This window comes from Quercus robur, chromosome 5, assembly GCF_932294415.1.
Source record: "Quercus robur chromosome 5, dhQueRobu3.1, whole genome shotgun sequence".
NCBI lineage: Eukaryota > Viridiplantae > Streptophyta > Magnoliopsida > Fagales > Fagaceae > Quercus > Quercus robur.
This window is the reverse complement of record NC_065538.1, coordinates 61,856,593-61,873,555: the sequence shown is the minus strand read 5'-3', so window position 1 is coordinate 61,873,555 and position 16,963 is coordinate 61,856,593. Positions and strand designations below refer to the sequence as shown.

At 35.9% G+C, this 16,963-nt stretch overlaps 1 protein-coding gene across 3 annotated transcripts; it reads right to left on the bottom strand.

Moving 5' to 3' along the window:
* Positions 1-430: 430 nt before the first annotated feature.
* LOC126726584 (solanesyl diphosphate synthase 3, chloroplastic/mitochondrial) lies at positions 431-16,706 on the bottom strand. 3 transcript variants are annotated; one of them, XM_050431864.1, is made up of 12 exons: positions 16,421-16,704; positions 14,586-14,678; positions 13,218-13,298; positions 12,987-13,058; positions 9,541-9,672; positions 7,899-7,985; positions 6,592-6,666; positions 6,391-6,476; positions 4,100-4,232; positions 3,307-3,396; positions 2,362-2,460; positions 431-920 (listed from the first exon to the last, which is right to left on the bottom strand). In XM_050431864.1, exons 1-12 carry the CDS (start codon positions 16,544-16,546, stop codon positions 741-743), a joined length of 1,254 nt encoding a protein of 417 aa, XP_050287821.1. In that variant the 5' UTR covers positions 16,547-16,704; the 3' UTR covers positions 431-740. The 3 variants fall into 3 exon arrangements, with proteins under 3 accessions (XP_050287821.1, XP_050287822.1, XP_050287823.1); XM_050431865.1 differs by having other exon boundaries at positions 6,592-6,663; positions 16,421-16,703; XM_050431866.1 differs by lacking the exon at positions 14,586-14,678 and having other exon boundaries at positions 16,421-16,706.
* Positions 16,707-16,963: the final 257 nt, after the last annotated feature.

Below are 16,963 nucleotides of genomic sequence, written 5' to 3'. Positions count from 1 at the left end.
GCTACCTCCAGAAGGTCCTAAACTTGTAATCTTTCTCTCCCCAATTTCTGCTCAAGATAATCTAGTCTCTACTATTTCTTCCTGTAAGTGCTTTATTTTAAGCTTATTAACTTTAAGCCTTTCAGGGTCTAGCATTGATACGTCCAGAATCAAAAAGCTAATGGGCCAATGCCACCTGCCTCTGCAACTCTCAAAACGGGCTCACGGAGATTTGGATGATTCAGAAAGGTTACTAAACGAGGCCCAAAAGACCAAAGATTGAGCAATCAAAATAGGGTCCAATGTGGCATTCTGTGCAGCATGACTGCTTAAGTGCTTGTCATTGCTCTGTGAAGTTTTATATATTTAAGGAAAGAGATACCAAAAGAAATTGGATTTTATTAAAAATAAATTTAGTTTCCATCCAGTTTAGCTAGCTTAAAAATAAAACTACAATGAAAATGTAAATTAATTGAAGAAAATCTTGAGACATATCTACCTTTTGAACCCAAAAGTACTTCCCAAAACACAGGTACAGGACATGGTGATCTTCAAAACTGGAAACTAATTCCAGATGAAAGCAACAAGTCACATTGTAACTCCACATTTGAGTTTAATTTACAACAGACGAGAGTTTTTCAGAAAATTATTGAAAAACAAAAATGGTATGATTGAAAGAATATTGATCAAAATAAGAGGCATTCCCCTAATGTTACAGAAAACCTACGATGTGCTTTAATGGGTGGAGCACCACTCGTCTGTCACTTGGTCCTTGTAATGACTCTTTCAGTGAGATCTAAAAGTGCCCTCCTAGATTTTCTAACATCTTCATCATTGCTCTCAGGTAAAGAGTCAATTGCCTCCGCAGCAATGTTAGCATGTTTCTTGGCTAACTCCCTTGCCCTCTGTATTCCACGACTCTTCCCAAGGTAGTCAAGAGCCTAATTTTTCACAATACAGATCAACTTTAAGTAAATGAATCCAATAAGATAATGGTTGAAATACTATTTTCAAGGTTGCAAGTCCCATAAACAGATTCAGAAAGATCAAGTTAAAACAGGTTCATTTTTTTATTAGTAACTTACACACGCACCTTGTGGGTGGTTCTTGAACCCACAACCTTACCCAACATCACATTATTGAGGGAGGAAGTCCCATTTGTACTAGCCATTAGCCAAAAATAAGCAGTTACATGTTCAATAAAAGAACCAAACAGCTTGCATATACAGTTTTAAAAATATAGGACAGAGGCAAAAATCTAAGTCAATGGAGAAACCGCTTTTCTGTTTTGGAGAAAGTTTAGGTTGTGATGTTTTGTCATTGTTGCAGAGTTCTTGCTTGTGATCAGTTTTGTTGCAGTCTGGCTGCTTCCTACACTCGTGCTGTTGTGTTCAATAAATTTTAGCTCATTCATCAAAAGAAAAGACCCCTCAATGATACAAGTTATAGTATCATAACTGATTAAGGTCCTATAAGAAAATATAACCAGTTATTCAATTCATTTTCCCTTAGATTGAAAATCTTATTGGGAAAGGTTAGTGGTAGATGGGTCATTTTGAAGGTGAGAGTAATTAAAGTCGAAGACAAGTCTTAAAACTGGTTAAGCTTTAGCAACGTAGAGCAATATTAAGCAGAGAAGTTCATTCAAAGTGGAAGTCTTGCACAATAGACTTAAAAAGAGTCCAAACTAAAAAGTGGTGCCTACTTCCTAGTCAAAATAGGAGTGCTTAGCAAGAGATACATAGAGATATCTCTCAACTTTTGTGAAACCTATAAAACCAAAATTAATAATTCCTTCATTATTATGCTAAGTATTGACTTCTGTTTGAAAGATGCCTAAAATTATGCATTGAAAATCAAAATAATAACAGAAACATCTGCAAATTTTACCAGGAAAAAAAATGCTTAGAAGTCAAACCTAATAGAAACTTGATGGAAACTTTCTTCTTCTTTTTTCCATTTTTTTTTGGACAAGAGAATAGTTTATTAGAAAATTGATGGAAACTTTAAAACCGGTGTTCTGCTGCAGAGAGTTTCAATCAGCTGAGAGTTACAGGACTTCATGCAATAGAAGGTGCTTCAGTTTTGTAAAGAAACTACTGTACCATTACCACACCTTCCAGAAGAGACTAAAATAACATATAAGAAAGTGAAACACTAGCATCTTCTTGTACCATCTGTAATAGCTTCAACAAAGAAACTATCATACCAATACCACACCTTGCAGAAGAGACTAAAATAGCATATAAGAAAGTGAAACACTAGCATCTTCATGTAACGTCTGTAGTAGCTTCAACATTCAACATGGACTAGCATAACAAATCACATAAAAATGTCTAAAAAATAAATTTAAAATAAGAAAAAGGAACCACAAGGACTTACTACATCAACATTTGCAGGGTCATCAAAGCCCCGATCAACAACTTCACGCAACTGAGGGAACTCTTCCATGGCAAACAGTATTGGAGCGGTTATGATCCCCTACAAAAAAGATTATTAATTTTTTGATAAAGCCAGGTGTAGTTGTCATTTTACATGACATTCATATAGGGTTTACAAAAATAGGAAACAAGCTACGCTGTGTAAATACAGCATCTGTTTGTACACGGAAACTTTAAAATTTAGCAAGTGAAAAAATAGTTGAGAGCAATATTCTAAAACCAGATCCTTGGTAACCAATTGGACCTCTGGGCCAACCGCAGTTGTACCTTATAATAAAGATATTAATAAATACCCTAAGATGCCGACAATATTTCAAGCTAATAAATACAACACCATCTGATAACCAGAGAAAAATCCCCAATTTTGTTGGGTCAAATGAAGAAACCAAATAGCCCCAATTTTGTTGGGTCAAATGAAGAAACCAAATAGGAAATACTGCAGTTATTTTAGGTATTGCTCACTATTTAGTAGTTAAAAAGGTCTCATAATGAAGGAGAGAAGAATCAAAGTGAGAAACCCTTAATTCTTGTGATCCCAGCACATCTCCAGCTATAGTTAAAGATTTTGAGTTATTTAAGTAGGTTTATCTCCAAAACACAATAAAGCAACAAAGTCCCTAGGCAGCGATGGGCAAACTATTAACAGTTGAGGGTTGCATGGAATCATGCAATTCAAGAAGTTTTCAACTAGAACCAAATGACATCATCAATGAATTGTCTAAGTATCTGAACGGTCATATTTTTAAAGTGTGAACTCTAACTCATATCATTCTTTGCATAAGTAAGATAATTTATACAAGTGAGGGAGGGGAGGCAAAGAGGGACAAATAAAATGATTAATAGGGTTGCTTTTGATAACATATCACATTAAGGATAGATAAATTACATGGCGGATATCAGATAAAGAACCCTTTCCAAGGGATGCTGATGTGCCTGTGAAATCAAGTACATCATCTATCAATTGATATGCTAATCCCTGTGAAAGAGAAGAAAAATATTTCAAAGGTCAGCTCTAAAGATGCATACAAAAATAAATGAATCTTAAACATTTTGAGAGAGTAAGCAAAGGAGGCATCCAGTTGAGATTTATTTGCAGTCCCTATACACATAACAGTCACAACCACAGGCCAATAAAGGTACAGATTACTGCTGCTATGATTTTAACACAATAAGCTATGCTCTTTCACTAATAACAGCATTGTCTTTCAATAGTTGATCCTAGTGGTAACAACAGAAGCAGGCAATTACAACAACTGCAACAAAAATGGTGCAGCCAAACACATCTAGTTAAGTATCACAGCTAAATTAAAACATCTTCAGAAATAAATTGAGAATAAGAAAATGTTGGTAATCAGTTCAGGCCACAATCTATAAGGATGATCCCGTTTGATCCACTACAGCCTGATCTCAGCTCAAAAGATCCTTTGCATAATTCAGTTTAACTGCCATGTTTGGTATCTTTATGGGATAGCTTCTATTCTAATTTGGATGTTTACTAAGTTTCGAATAGAACAAGAGGCCTACTAACTTGAGGTTAGAAAGGAAAGTTTACTCTATACTTTCATCACTCAATCAATACTTGCATCTTGGGACATGGCTCATAAACTCAAAAAGATCCCACTATTTAGCTTGCTCTTTAAAGTAATTAACAGATGAAAGAATTATAAAAATTTACAAACCAGATTTTTGCCATACTCATAAGCCAACATTGCAACTTCTGAAGTTTGACCACCAAGAAGTGCAATCGCCTTGCAGCTGTTGGAAATTAATGATGCTGTCTTGTAGTAAGTTTTCTGCATATAATATTCCATACTGCATTTGCCAAAAAAATATTATATTATCACAAAATCACCTTACAGAAATCCTGGAGGTGCAAGTAAAGGCTAGAGTTTATTAAAATCCTACTTGTAAGAAGACAAGGAAAAAAAAAAAAAAAACCCTTTACTGCTGCACTGCTACGACTACAGTAGCATGACATGAAACCCTGAACAGTATCTAAAATAACTACTCCCTAAAGGTTGAATTTATTGCTAATTGAACTGCTAAAATAAATATCCAGCTCGTGTCCATTCATGAAACTACTAATACTTAAAGTGTGGATTATAAATATTCAATTTCAACGAAGAAACCCAATCTCCCCATTTTGTTTTTGATAAGCCAATCTGCCCATTTCTTGCCACATAATCCAGGACTCGTGTGTGTGTGTGTGTGAGAGAGAGAGAGAGAGAGAAGAAGAGGGGAGGGGGGGGGGGGGGGGGGGGCGCATGTGTTTAAGCCACAAGTTTGTAGCCCAACAAAGGAGAAAATTGGAACATCCTACATTACCCATTGCCAGCAAGCCATTCCTAGTAGATTTCTATCACACATCAGAAGGCATGAAGAGCTAACTAAGAAAAGGTGTAACAAAATTCCCTTAGGTGAAGTTGGCCTCGGCGGACAAACCCAAGAAGGTGACCATTGCCTGCAGGGAAGTTCATACCTATTATTTTGAATTAGAAAGGTGAATCAGGACATTACCATGGCCCAGTATACATGTCATAATTTGTGAGCTTGGCTTACTAAGCCTCAAATGGGAGAAGGTATCTTATGAATTGAATATATGCATCCTCTCTCTCAAAGTGTGTGGGACCCCCACAGTCTAAGAGGAAGGATGCTTATATTCAATTCATAAGACATAGCATTGAGCAGGTCAAAAGTTCTTGGAAGATTTGAATTGATACAGGGCAAACAATGTTGTCAAGTGTGAAAATTCATAAAACATTGATCACCAATGTAATTTAGTAAAGAAGCATCGTTTGAGACACTTTATGTCATAAAACATTCAGGTTTTTGGTATTCAATGGGTCATGCCAAGCTCTGTGGCGAGGTTGTTATTTTGTTAGCATCATTGGCTTGGCAATCATACTTCAGATATTTGGAATTTGATTACAGGTTGTTTGATGTGGATTGCATGGTTGGAACAAAATCATCGCTCCTTTGAGGGCACTGAGAAGACGTTGGAACAGTTAAAAGTTCTATGCCAACGTAGTCTTTTTGATTGGTCTCGATGCTAGGGTTTTACGGATTGTTCCTCTCTTTCTGAGTTTATGTTTTCTCTTAGAATAGCCTCTTGATTTCTTTTTCTTTATTGTTTGTCTATGTTTTCCTGTGTTCATCATCATGAACAACTTGTATTTTGGTCAACAATGACATGAAGGTGCCCAAAAGGACATTAACAAGATAAAAGACAAATAGTGAATTAGAGTTAACTTCACGATCTACAGACCTACATAAGAAAAAATAGTTAGGCAATCTCAATTGTTGGAAATTGCATTTAAATTATTATTGATTAAAATCTAAAGACATCAATTGGCAGTATTTAATCTCTTAAATTTATTATTATAAAGAAAAAGAAACAACTTGAGATAGATGATGAAGTAGAATATTCATAAAAAAATATTGTGAGACTGGAATACTGGATCATTTCTAATTTTAAACAAATGTCAATAGAATACAGATGGTTGAGCAGATCACAAAAGACATCATATTGACAAAGGAATTTGCATCTGTACAGAGTACACATAAGCACTCATAATTCCTGTATTAGACCAGAAAGACATTCAAACTGTAAAAACTGTTAGAGAAATGGTGGAACCAACATGTTAGTAGGTCCTCTAGATAAGCTGTGGTTGACAACCATTTACTCTATAATTTATTCCAATAATAATATGATGAGCTCCACAGAAGTGACCTAAAATAGTGGTTCGGGTTCCTTTAAAGGGGAGAAATAATTAACTAACTCAAGGCATTAGCAAGTATGAACAATATTATGGAGTAATGGATAGGACGACAAAAGGTGATCAAGAAGTTAAAAAGCACTTTTAATGGAAGACCAAGGTATTGCGTTTATAAGACTCAATATCTTCTCACAAAAAATATGTTGAAAGAAAAAAACAAAATATATAAATATGATGGAAATAGTGGAGGATACCTACAACGTTGTTCACATGTTGTAGTCATTTGCATGGTTTCACCCGTGACAAGATGCTCCACCACTTTTGCCAATAATGATACAACCTAAGGACACACAGTGATGGCACAAGCAATGTGTTAGAGACAGAAAAAATAGGTAAGTGTTGCTCATTGCTCAATCTACTTTGACATGTTCATTAATGCATAAGAAACATGATACCTCTGTGTTTTTCAATGAAGCAAGTGCCACACAAGCACGAGAGAGCAAAAAATCTCCTGCTAATACTGCTAACTGCTTTACAGATAATTGGGGAAGGAAAAACAAAAATGTTAGGCTACACTACTCTTTTTTTTTTGATAAGGAGAGAATATTATTAATAAAAGAATAGCAAGAAAAGCACACAAAGTTCACGGTAGTGAACAAAGGAAGAAAGACAGAAGCAGCCCCTAATCTATACTAATAGATGAAAGAAAATCCAAAAGGGTAGAACAATCCGAATAGCCCCAACAACGAGACCAATCGAAGAGGGTCCGCTGGCAATACTCTAATAACTGAACCACCGTTTTCTCCTCATTCTTAAAAGACCGTCGATTCCATTCAGTCCAAATAGTCTACATTAAGCATCCTGGAATCAAATCCCAAATATCTGAGCTATGCTTCCCAAGCCAATGATACCAGCAAAATAATAAGTCCACAACTGAACCTGGCATAACCCATTCCATCCCAAACAACCGAAGCATATACATCCACAAAGAATGAGCTATTGGACAAAAAAGTAACAGGTGATCCACAGATTTCGCATTACAACAACGATTCACCAAAGGGCGACCACGAAGCATAAGGTTATCCAAAGTTAGAATCTGACCATGGGCTGCTGTCCACATAAAAAAAGCCACCCTTTTAGGAACCTTAACTTTCCAAATTCCTTTCCAAGGGAAAGTGGAAGGAGCTGCATTTCGAATCTTATGATAAAAGGACCGAGTATCAAATTTCCCACTGCCATTAAAATCCCAACAAAGCCTATCACACCCTCCTTCCCTAGGAATTCAGGTTTGGATGAAATGAAGAAAGGAGTAGGAAGCCGCCAACTCCCAATTATTGAAGTCCTTGTGAAAACTTAAACTCCACACTCTGTCATTATCACCCACAAGAAGGCTTAACACCTCAGAAATATAAGCCTCCTTATTAGCTTAACACAAAAATAACTGAGGATAAAGAATTTTGAGAGGAACATCACCAGTCCACTTATTATGCCAAAAAAGAATACAAGAACCATCCCCCACCACAAAAGAGAAATGATTAGCGAAAGTTTTCTACTCAACTTAGATTACTAACAATTGCTGAGGGGAATAAAAATCCTTGATATTTTTAACGAAAGAAGAATCCTTGGTGCAGTATATTAATATCTACAAGACCAAAAATAGAATTTCTGCAGTGCTTAATACAGAATAGCAGAGATATGTTACAAATATTTATGTTCAAAAAAGTAGAAGGGAAAACTAACCAGTTTTAAGAGAAAGATGTACCTTATTGCCCATTACAAAATTTAATGAACCAATACCACGTCTTGTATCTGCATCATCCAATACATCATCATGTAGAAGGCTTGCCACCTGAAGAGAATCATGATTTTGTTAGTCTACAAGCAATAACAAAGAAGGATCTTTATATGGAAAGAACAATATGAATTAAGAGTAAAAAGCATAAAGCCAACAAAATTATCTCCTAAAACTCCAGGACATTTCAAATACATGGACAATACATGCAAGATGCAACAGCTCTTTCAATAAAAATCCCATAGCTTGTTTACAACTATTGCGTCACAAAGGATTAATAGTAATTAGGGTCAATCAATCAGAATCAGAAACTATCAAATGGGAACAAAAACTTAGTGCTCCACAGAGGAAGATGCAGGCACACTGAAACATGTTTTTAATGATTCTGAAAGTGCAACAATTACACTTTATTTCATCACCTGTACAATTCAACCAGGGGAGAAAAAAAAATGGCAAGACATCCAGATACAATTGAATAACAGCATTGAACATAAACACTCTATTACTAGGGGATATTGTGGTCAAAATCCATAAAAACTAGGATACTGATGATTTTAGTTATACAAGTTAAACAAACAAAAAGGATGACTATAACTTTAGCGAGAACGTCAGAGCATTCCCACTGCAGAATTGGAAGGATGTTTAGTATACTTGCTAATGCATAGATGTGCACGTGAATTGGCAATTAGAGCAGTCCATTAACTGGGATAAGAGGTGATTTTGTACGCTAGGGCCAACCTCAAAAATATCATAGGTCCCAAGGGGATCTGTGCTCTGAAGAAAACTAACACATGCAAACAAGAAATATGGGAAGATTTTTTTACTCAACTTGAGGCAGAGATGGGAAGAATGATAATTGTAAGATCTCCTTAGAAGCAATATGATGATATGGAAGTGGAAGAAAATAGTATATTTATAATTAATAGTGGGACAATAAAGATAAATAGACTCATGAAGAAGAAAGCAAGTGATGCTTGGATATTAGAAAACCTCACCTAGTGCAAATTAAAAATGAATACTAAAGCAAGGTAATGGGTATATATGGCTTATGATTCCTCATTGCTTATTGTGGTGCCTTTGGAGGGAGAGAAATAGTCGGTGCTTTGAAGATAAGGAGAGATCCATGTCAGATTTGAAGCAATTTTTCTTTAGAACATTAATGGATTGGTTGGCAGCTTTGCGGAACCAATCCTTTCTTTCCTTTCTTGATTTCTTAGATTCCTGTAATTTTTGTTCTTAATTGTTTGAACCCTTGTACACTCCCTGTGTACTAGGGTGTTCCATTTTTTGAGATCAATAAACTTTTACTTATCAAAAAAAAAAAAAGCAAGGTGCATAAGACCAAGAATTTCATGATAGAGGATCAAAGAGATACAAAGTCATTTTTGCACTGAATGACATTGTTTTCAATAGAGAAACTCTTCTCAACCATATGATAAGGCATTTTTTTTCACAATTAAATTTACTATAATATTAAAAATTTAAGATGACTGGAACCAAAGCCCTGATCAATCCATGCAAGGACAGATAATTGAAAGACGTATCAGGATTGGCAAAATATTGCACTGCAGAAAAGCTTAAAAAAAGAACCATAAAATTCTAAAGAACTGACATGAATCATCTCTGTGATCTCTGCTATACGTTGCTGTCTTGCACGCAGTTCCGTTGTCAAAGCATCTCCTGGCCCTCTGAGAGATGGTTCCAGTATAGAAATATTCATAGCTGTTGCCATCAATAATAAAACCTGTGCAGAACATATCTATGTTATTGTATAAATGAAAGATGATGAGGCACAAACTAGAAAATACAAGTTAAAACCAAATAAAGTGTGAACTTATAAACCATGTAGCCATCATAAATTTCCAAAGCAAGAGCTGAGATGAAACACCAAGTCAACACAACAATACATGAGCAAATTATAAAAGAATTATAAGTTCATGCTAATCCACTAAAGTTAACAAATAAAAGGTTGCTTATCCAGTCCCCTCAGTCCTGCTTATATCAATGGAAGCTAAGGTATGTTGATCCTACAAATGCACTATATTGAAACATTAAGTAAATTTAACCTGCAGAATGTGCCAACTACTTCAACTGGTAGTCTCTTAGCATCATACCAGAGACTCAAGATAGAATCCCACCTTCACCCATATTTCGAGGGATATACAGATAGGGGAAGGGCTACCCCCAATTGTGTAGTGCAGCATTTGAACAAAAACGCACCAAAACACACACACACACACACAGAGGAAAAAGTAAGAACACCCAAACTTGGAGAGACGCACCCTCAATTTTCAATTCTTACAGCTTATGTCAAGTATTTCTATTCTATTCAGGCAAGGAATAACTATACAGAATAATTACTTTCCATAACAAACAATTTCTCATACAACTACAACAATCACCACCAAGCCTTAGTCCCAAAATTTTGGGGTAAAATATGAATTCACAAAAAAAAATAATCAGGCATAATAAACAATTTTCATTATAAAAAATAGAAAACAAAGGACAAAGTTTGTATACAAACTAGTCTGGAGGAAGTTCCTCCAAACTACAAGGTGGCATCTTTAGACACTGACAAGTGTCCTGGTCATGTGCAATTTTAGCTTAAAATTTAAAAGTAACGCTGTTAAGTAACGTTACTCTCCCCTGCTCCTCAGTTCCCAACCACATGCTCTATCTGCCAGTCTGCCCAACCCCTACTGAATCCAAACCAAAAATATCCAGAATCCTTGTTGTGAAAAAGAGGCTGGGGTTAATTTGCTGGTCTTAGATTTCATAATCTCTTTGATGTGGGTATGGTCAGGGGCTTTGACTAAAATCTTTGTGTACAAGATTTTGGGGTTGGGCCATTAACCTAGTGGTGAGGTTATCAAGTGCCAGATACTGTACAAGATCTTTGTAATCTTTGTTTCTCCATTAATAAAATCTCAGATCAGTCAAAAAAATAAAATAAAAAGGTTGGCTGGTGCCATTTCTAGTGAATTTGGCAATGTAATGTTGGTGCTAAAACCTCATGTTTTGATTTGAGTCCAGGACAAAGGAGAGAGAGAAAGAAAAAGAGGCTGATTTAGAAAGACTGAATGAGAGAGAAGAAGTTTAGTAACGCTACTAAACAGCATTACTTTTTCAATTTTTAGCTAAAATTGGTCATGTAAATATCCAGGACACTTGTCATTGTTTAATGTTGCCACCTAGCGGTTTGGAGGAACTTCCTCCAAACCAGTATGTATAGAAACTTTTTCCGAAACAAAAAAGACTTCATATATATATATATATATATATATGTGCACGCTTTAAAATTCACTCAAAGTTTACGTATCAAACTTTTTTTTAAAAGTTTTATTGATTAAAAAAAAATAATGCATCAACGACACACATCTAAATTCTAACAAACTTATTTTGGAGGATTTGCTTCGTGATTCAGTGAAGAGCACTCGGGACTTCAGATGCTAAGTGTCCATTTGGCATCCTGTTTTGAAACCGCACTTCTTCAAAGTACAGCTTTTGCAAACCTTACTTTTTTCTAGGTACAACTTATTCAAACTACCCATTTTCAAAAAGCATAAAAAAATAAGCTGTAACAAATTGGCACTAAATACTCATCATTGTGGTCTTTGGAGGGGCATTTGGATGGGTTGGGAGAGCTTTAGGCAACATATTTGGTTTGAGGTTGGTATGGGAAATAGAGTACGATTTTGGCATGATTGTTGGTGGGGTGACCCATGACCAACCTCTTAAAGTGGCCTTCTCAGTTTCATATGAGAATGCTACAGATATGGAGGCTTCAGAGGAATCTTTATGGGTGAACCAGAGTGGGGGAGAGGTGAAGTTGGGATGTGAGGGTCCCCTGAAATTTTAATTATTAGGAGATGGAGTTGGTAGTGGATTTTCTCCATCCTGTGGAGTCACATATTCCTCTCACTGAGAGTGGAGACCAACTAAGGTGGAGACTGAAGAAGAATAAGAATTTTGACATTCACTCGTTTTATAATGCTTTGAGGGGGTCTTCTTATGTCACTTTCTCATGGAAAGGTATTTGGGGTGTAAAGGCCCCTCAAATGGCCTCCTTTTTTGTTTGGACGGCAACATAGGGTAAGATGCTCACCAATGATAACCTAAGGAGAAGAGGCTAAACTATGGTGGATTGGTGTTGCATGTCCCAATGTAGTGGGGAAACGGTGGACCATATTATGATTCATTGTAGGGGAACTTATCAATTATGGAGTTTTGTTTTTAGAACATTTGGGGTATGTTGGGTTTTACTAGAGTGTGCTTGATCTTTTGGTTGGGTGGAGAAACTAGTTAGGGAAGCATTCATCAAACATCTGGAATTTGATATTGTTGTGTTTGATGTGGGCATTTGGAGGAAGTGTAATAATTGTGCGTTCAAGGATTTGGAGAGCTTGGGGATCAACTTCAAGCCTCTTTTGTAGGCACTTTATTTGATTGGTCTAGACCTTAGGGACTCGCATCTAGTGATTCCATTCCAATGTTTATAGACTCTCGCCTTTCTTGTACATAATTTCTTGTAGTTTTGTAATTCTTTCAGCTATGTAATGCCTTTTTTTGCATTAAGTAGTTTTTTTTCATTAAAATTATTTCTTACCTATAAAAAATGGGCACTAAATACTTTGGGATTTAAAAATTTTGTGGCCATAGATAAAATATATGTAATATACTAGAAAAGATCTGATACTCATATGAGACATCTTTTAGATAAGTATAAGATGGCTGAGAAAAACCTACGGGTGTGTGCCTCGAGTCACATAATTCTCAAGATTTGGAAATTTGGCTATAGGGATTTGACTTGAGCTTTGACTTGAGACAATAGCCTTAAAATCCATTTAAACATGGTAGTAGTATGAAAATAAAAAATTGGCATTCTTATGAGTGGCAGCACAACCTATTCCACGTATGGTTTCCTCTCACAACAAGGAGAAACAAAATCAAACTCACAGTAAAAGCATAAGTTGCTATAGATGATAAGGTGAAAACCAATTAATCATCCAAAAAGTGGCAAAACCCTCAAGAGTAGCTTAAAAATAAAAATTTTATTACCGTGGGCCGAAACCTTTTCCCTTCCACTCCCATTTTGAAGAAGTACTCAGCTGCTGATGCTAGCTTGGGGACCTGTATGAGATGAAATCCAGCTTTGATCGCATAATATCAATTTTTTTTTTTTTCATAAAAAAAAATCTACTACTACTTCCAAGCATGCATGTCCCCAAAAATGTACCAAGTACTCTGTTAACAAGAAAAGATAAAAGCAAGAAGAAAGAAATTAGATACCTCAGTCACAACCATTGACCGCAATCTGTTAGCCACCATTGATAGTTCATCAGCAACAAGTGAAAATGGGTCATTTTGTTCCTAGAGAAAAAGTGTAACAATTCCATGTAAGAAATCAAAAAAATATCAACATAAAATGGAAAAACATATTAATTTCCTACGTGAAGACTAAAGTCTGAAGCATTACATAAAAATTATAAAGTAAAAATAATCAATTATAGAAGGGCTAGAAGGGGAACAAATCATCTTGAGGATCAGAAGGTTGGACATACTTGCACTTTCAAACCACAAAAAGGGTTAACAACATGAACAACTAAGCCTTAGTCTCAAAACACAAAAAAGGGTTAACCATCCATAAATAACAGCATTAATTTAATCTACTTAATATCAGGATTAAAGATGCACCTTTTATTTGGCACAAGGGCGTGATGCAAACACAGGTGAAAGCTTAGTTAAGTTCAATATAAGCACCTATGCTACAAATTAAATTAACTCCACAACAGGAAGATGCTGACCCAATTCAAATAGCCTAAATATTCTGCAGTTCTTTCCATGGCCTTCTCGCATTTTCCACACACCCTGCCTCAAAAACTCATAAATTTTAGACACTTTGAACTATCTATGTTATTATTATTTGTTTTCTTCTGCTTCCCTTAATTTTCTAGAGCATTATTATCACAAGGATGGCACAAAAACAAATTAAGGATACCTGTTTAGCCATTCATGAGCTCTGTTTTATGCAAAAATAGCATGAGCCACGTCAAGCCACAAGCCTCATATAAAAAAATTAAATAAAAAAAACGAAAAAAAAATACCCATTTTAAGGTTTAATAAATTCGAACACACACACAGCCTAATCAACACTCAAACCCCAGAATACAATCCCCCATAGAGCTCTATCCATGTTAGTCATAAACCTTATAGCTCAAATGGACTACCATTTTCACCATAAGCGATAACCTTACATTTATAAAGTTATAGCTTTCCAGAAAAGACCTATTTTTTAAAGCAACATACATTGAAAATTTTCACCTTCCTCTATATCATCATGCAATACAATTCAGCTTTTCAGAAACAAATTAAACAATTCAACATCTGAATCACTTATCCCCCCCCCCCCCCCCCCACCCCCCACCTTCTCCCCACAAGGTGGATCCCATCTTCAGCCTTACCAATCACAACTCTGAGCACCATCATATTTCAATTCTAAGTACAGGATCGCGTCTGGTTCTTTTGTTGATATTATCATATTATCTACTAGCCCTGAGTCTCGGACTTTTGGCACTCAAGATTGTTCCACAAAAGATATAAGCTGGCAGAAATATTGACAAACACAGTGCACATACCAACGAACATTCTACACCTTACCTCAACTATGGAGCTGCTCTGATGATGGATGTTATGTCTAAATCCATGCAAGGCAGGCAAACCCCAGGAAAAAATTTCTCTGCAACCCGAAACCTACTAATCACCAAAAACAAGAATGAGAGCAATAGGGGCAGAATATTATCTGAGGAAGGGGTTTCCAACTGATTAGTAATAACATAAGACTTTTTTAATAGGTGATAAGTGTAGTTATATTGATCAAAAATATTAAAAACATTGAGTTCACGATGATGAACACAAAGGAACAAGGAAAGAAAAAGGACAAAAACCAAACGGCTAGTCTAAGAGAAACAAGGAACTCTATGCTAGATGAACAATCAGAGGAACCCCAACACCAAGCAAAATCAAAAAGAGTGCGCTGGCACAATTCTTTTAAATGATCCAATGATTTTTATGTATCCTCAAACAACGATTCCACTCCATCCAAGCAATCCACATCAAACAACCCAGAACCATATTCCAAATATTTGATCTATGTGAGAAACTTGATTCTTAATAGGGTGCCTTGTAGCCTCTTGAGAGTTCCTTTAAGGCAAGGTAGTTTCTGTAGTAGAGTATCGTATCTATAAAAATAAAAATAAAAAGTTTCTGTAGCTGAGTATTTAAAAGCCTTTGCTGCTTGTTTTGGCTCTGGTTTTGTGGTGTATAGTTGAGGTTTTTTCAGCATCTTGCTGCTAGTCTGGTGTTGTGTCCTGGTGTGTAACTAGACAGTTTGTATACATGATTTTTTATCAAAATTAGATTTTCATTCATAAAAATAAATAAATAACCAAATATAAGAGGGCACTGCATATATACAACCACCAATCTTTGTCAGTAAAGCAGAGCTTTACTCTAACAAATATACAGCAGAAAAAGAAGAAACACCAGTAACAGTAGAAGACATAGTAGCACGCACACACTCTTGCACACATACGCGCATTTATGAGAAAGGATCATCATAAGGATTTTTCTTCAAAGTAGTTAACTTTGAATAGTACAGAGGTTCTCCAGTCATTTTTCTCTATTGGATTTACCAGTGGTCTTCAGGTAAATTAGGTAAATTCCCATGCAAATATATTAAAGAACTACAACACCTCACAAACATCATATTGAATCTCCAACTCTCACCAATTGAACCCAACAACACCAAAACCACAGTGATACATTTCAAATGGAAAACCAACCCCATCTATCATAAAACAATGACAATCAGTCACCACTAGACCTTTTTTTTCACTGTTTCTTAAGCTCAAAGCAAAATACAACAACAACCCACCACCCAATAACACGCACTTGACTCGACCCATTACTCCATTCACCTCACTCCCACATATTCCAACACGAAACCCAATACAACAATATATTTTTGCACAAACAACAACAAAAATCAAGCCCTGCAGAGGTTTAAGTAACAGCCAATAGTAATGACATCCTTTCTGATACTCTATGTTTGTGGTTCGAACCCCACTACCTATCTTTCTACCTCAAGCAAACAAACAAACAAAAAACAAAAAACCGTAGACCCCAAAATTTTGGGGTCCGTCACATGTGTTCTTTTCCACCATTCTATTCCATCCAAAGTCGGTTGGACTTACAGGAAACAGTCTAGCTAAACCTCACCCACTTTACAGGGAGAAAAGAAAAGGTTAAAAAATGACGACTTTGAATCCTAAATACATTGTAAATAATTATCCAAGTAAGTACAGCGGTAGTAGCTCATGGTAGAACATCCTAGATTGAAGACAAAACAAGGTACAACAACAGAAGATGACATTGAAAATGGAAAATATAGATTAAGATTACAGAGTAGATGAGGCATTAACATTTAACATTACCTTATGAGTAGAAGAATAAGAATATGCAGGTGGGTTAAGGAATTGAAGGTGGGTTTTGTGAGAGAGAAACCAACGAAACCCATTGGAGCCAGGTCTACGAATCCTCGAAATCCTCGAAAATAACATCGTCAAGTCGAAGAGAGCGAGAGAATGGGAGGCTTGAGGTTTTGGGTAGATGAGGAAGAGGGGAGGCGGTGAGAAGAGTCAAAACTAAAAATAAACAGAGCAAAAAAACTCAAAAAGTGTTTAACTTATGACGAGGGCGAACAGCTGCCACATGCTTAACTATTACTACTACTCTCAAAATATACAAAACCAAAACTAGTTAAAACTTTTTAAATGATTAAAATCGTTACTCTTTTTAAAGCAATGCGGTGTTCATTGGTGAGCGGTGAGCGGTGACATGCACACTTGTACTTTTACATTGTACACCATGACATCACTTTTTTTTCTTTAAAAAAAAAAAAAAAATAGCTTCTATCAAATCCAACTAACGTTTTAATTGAGGACATTGACAATTAAAGTGATTAGAGTATGGCCTCC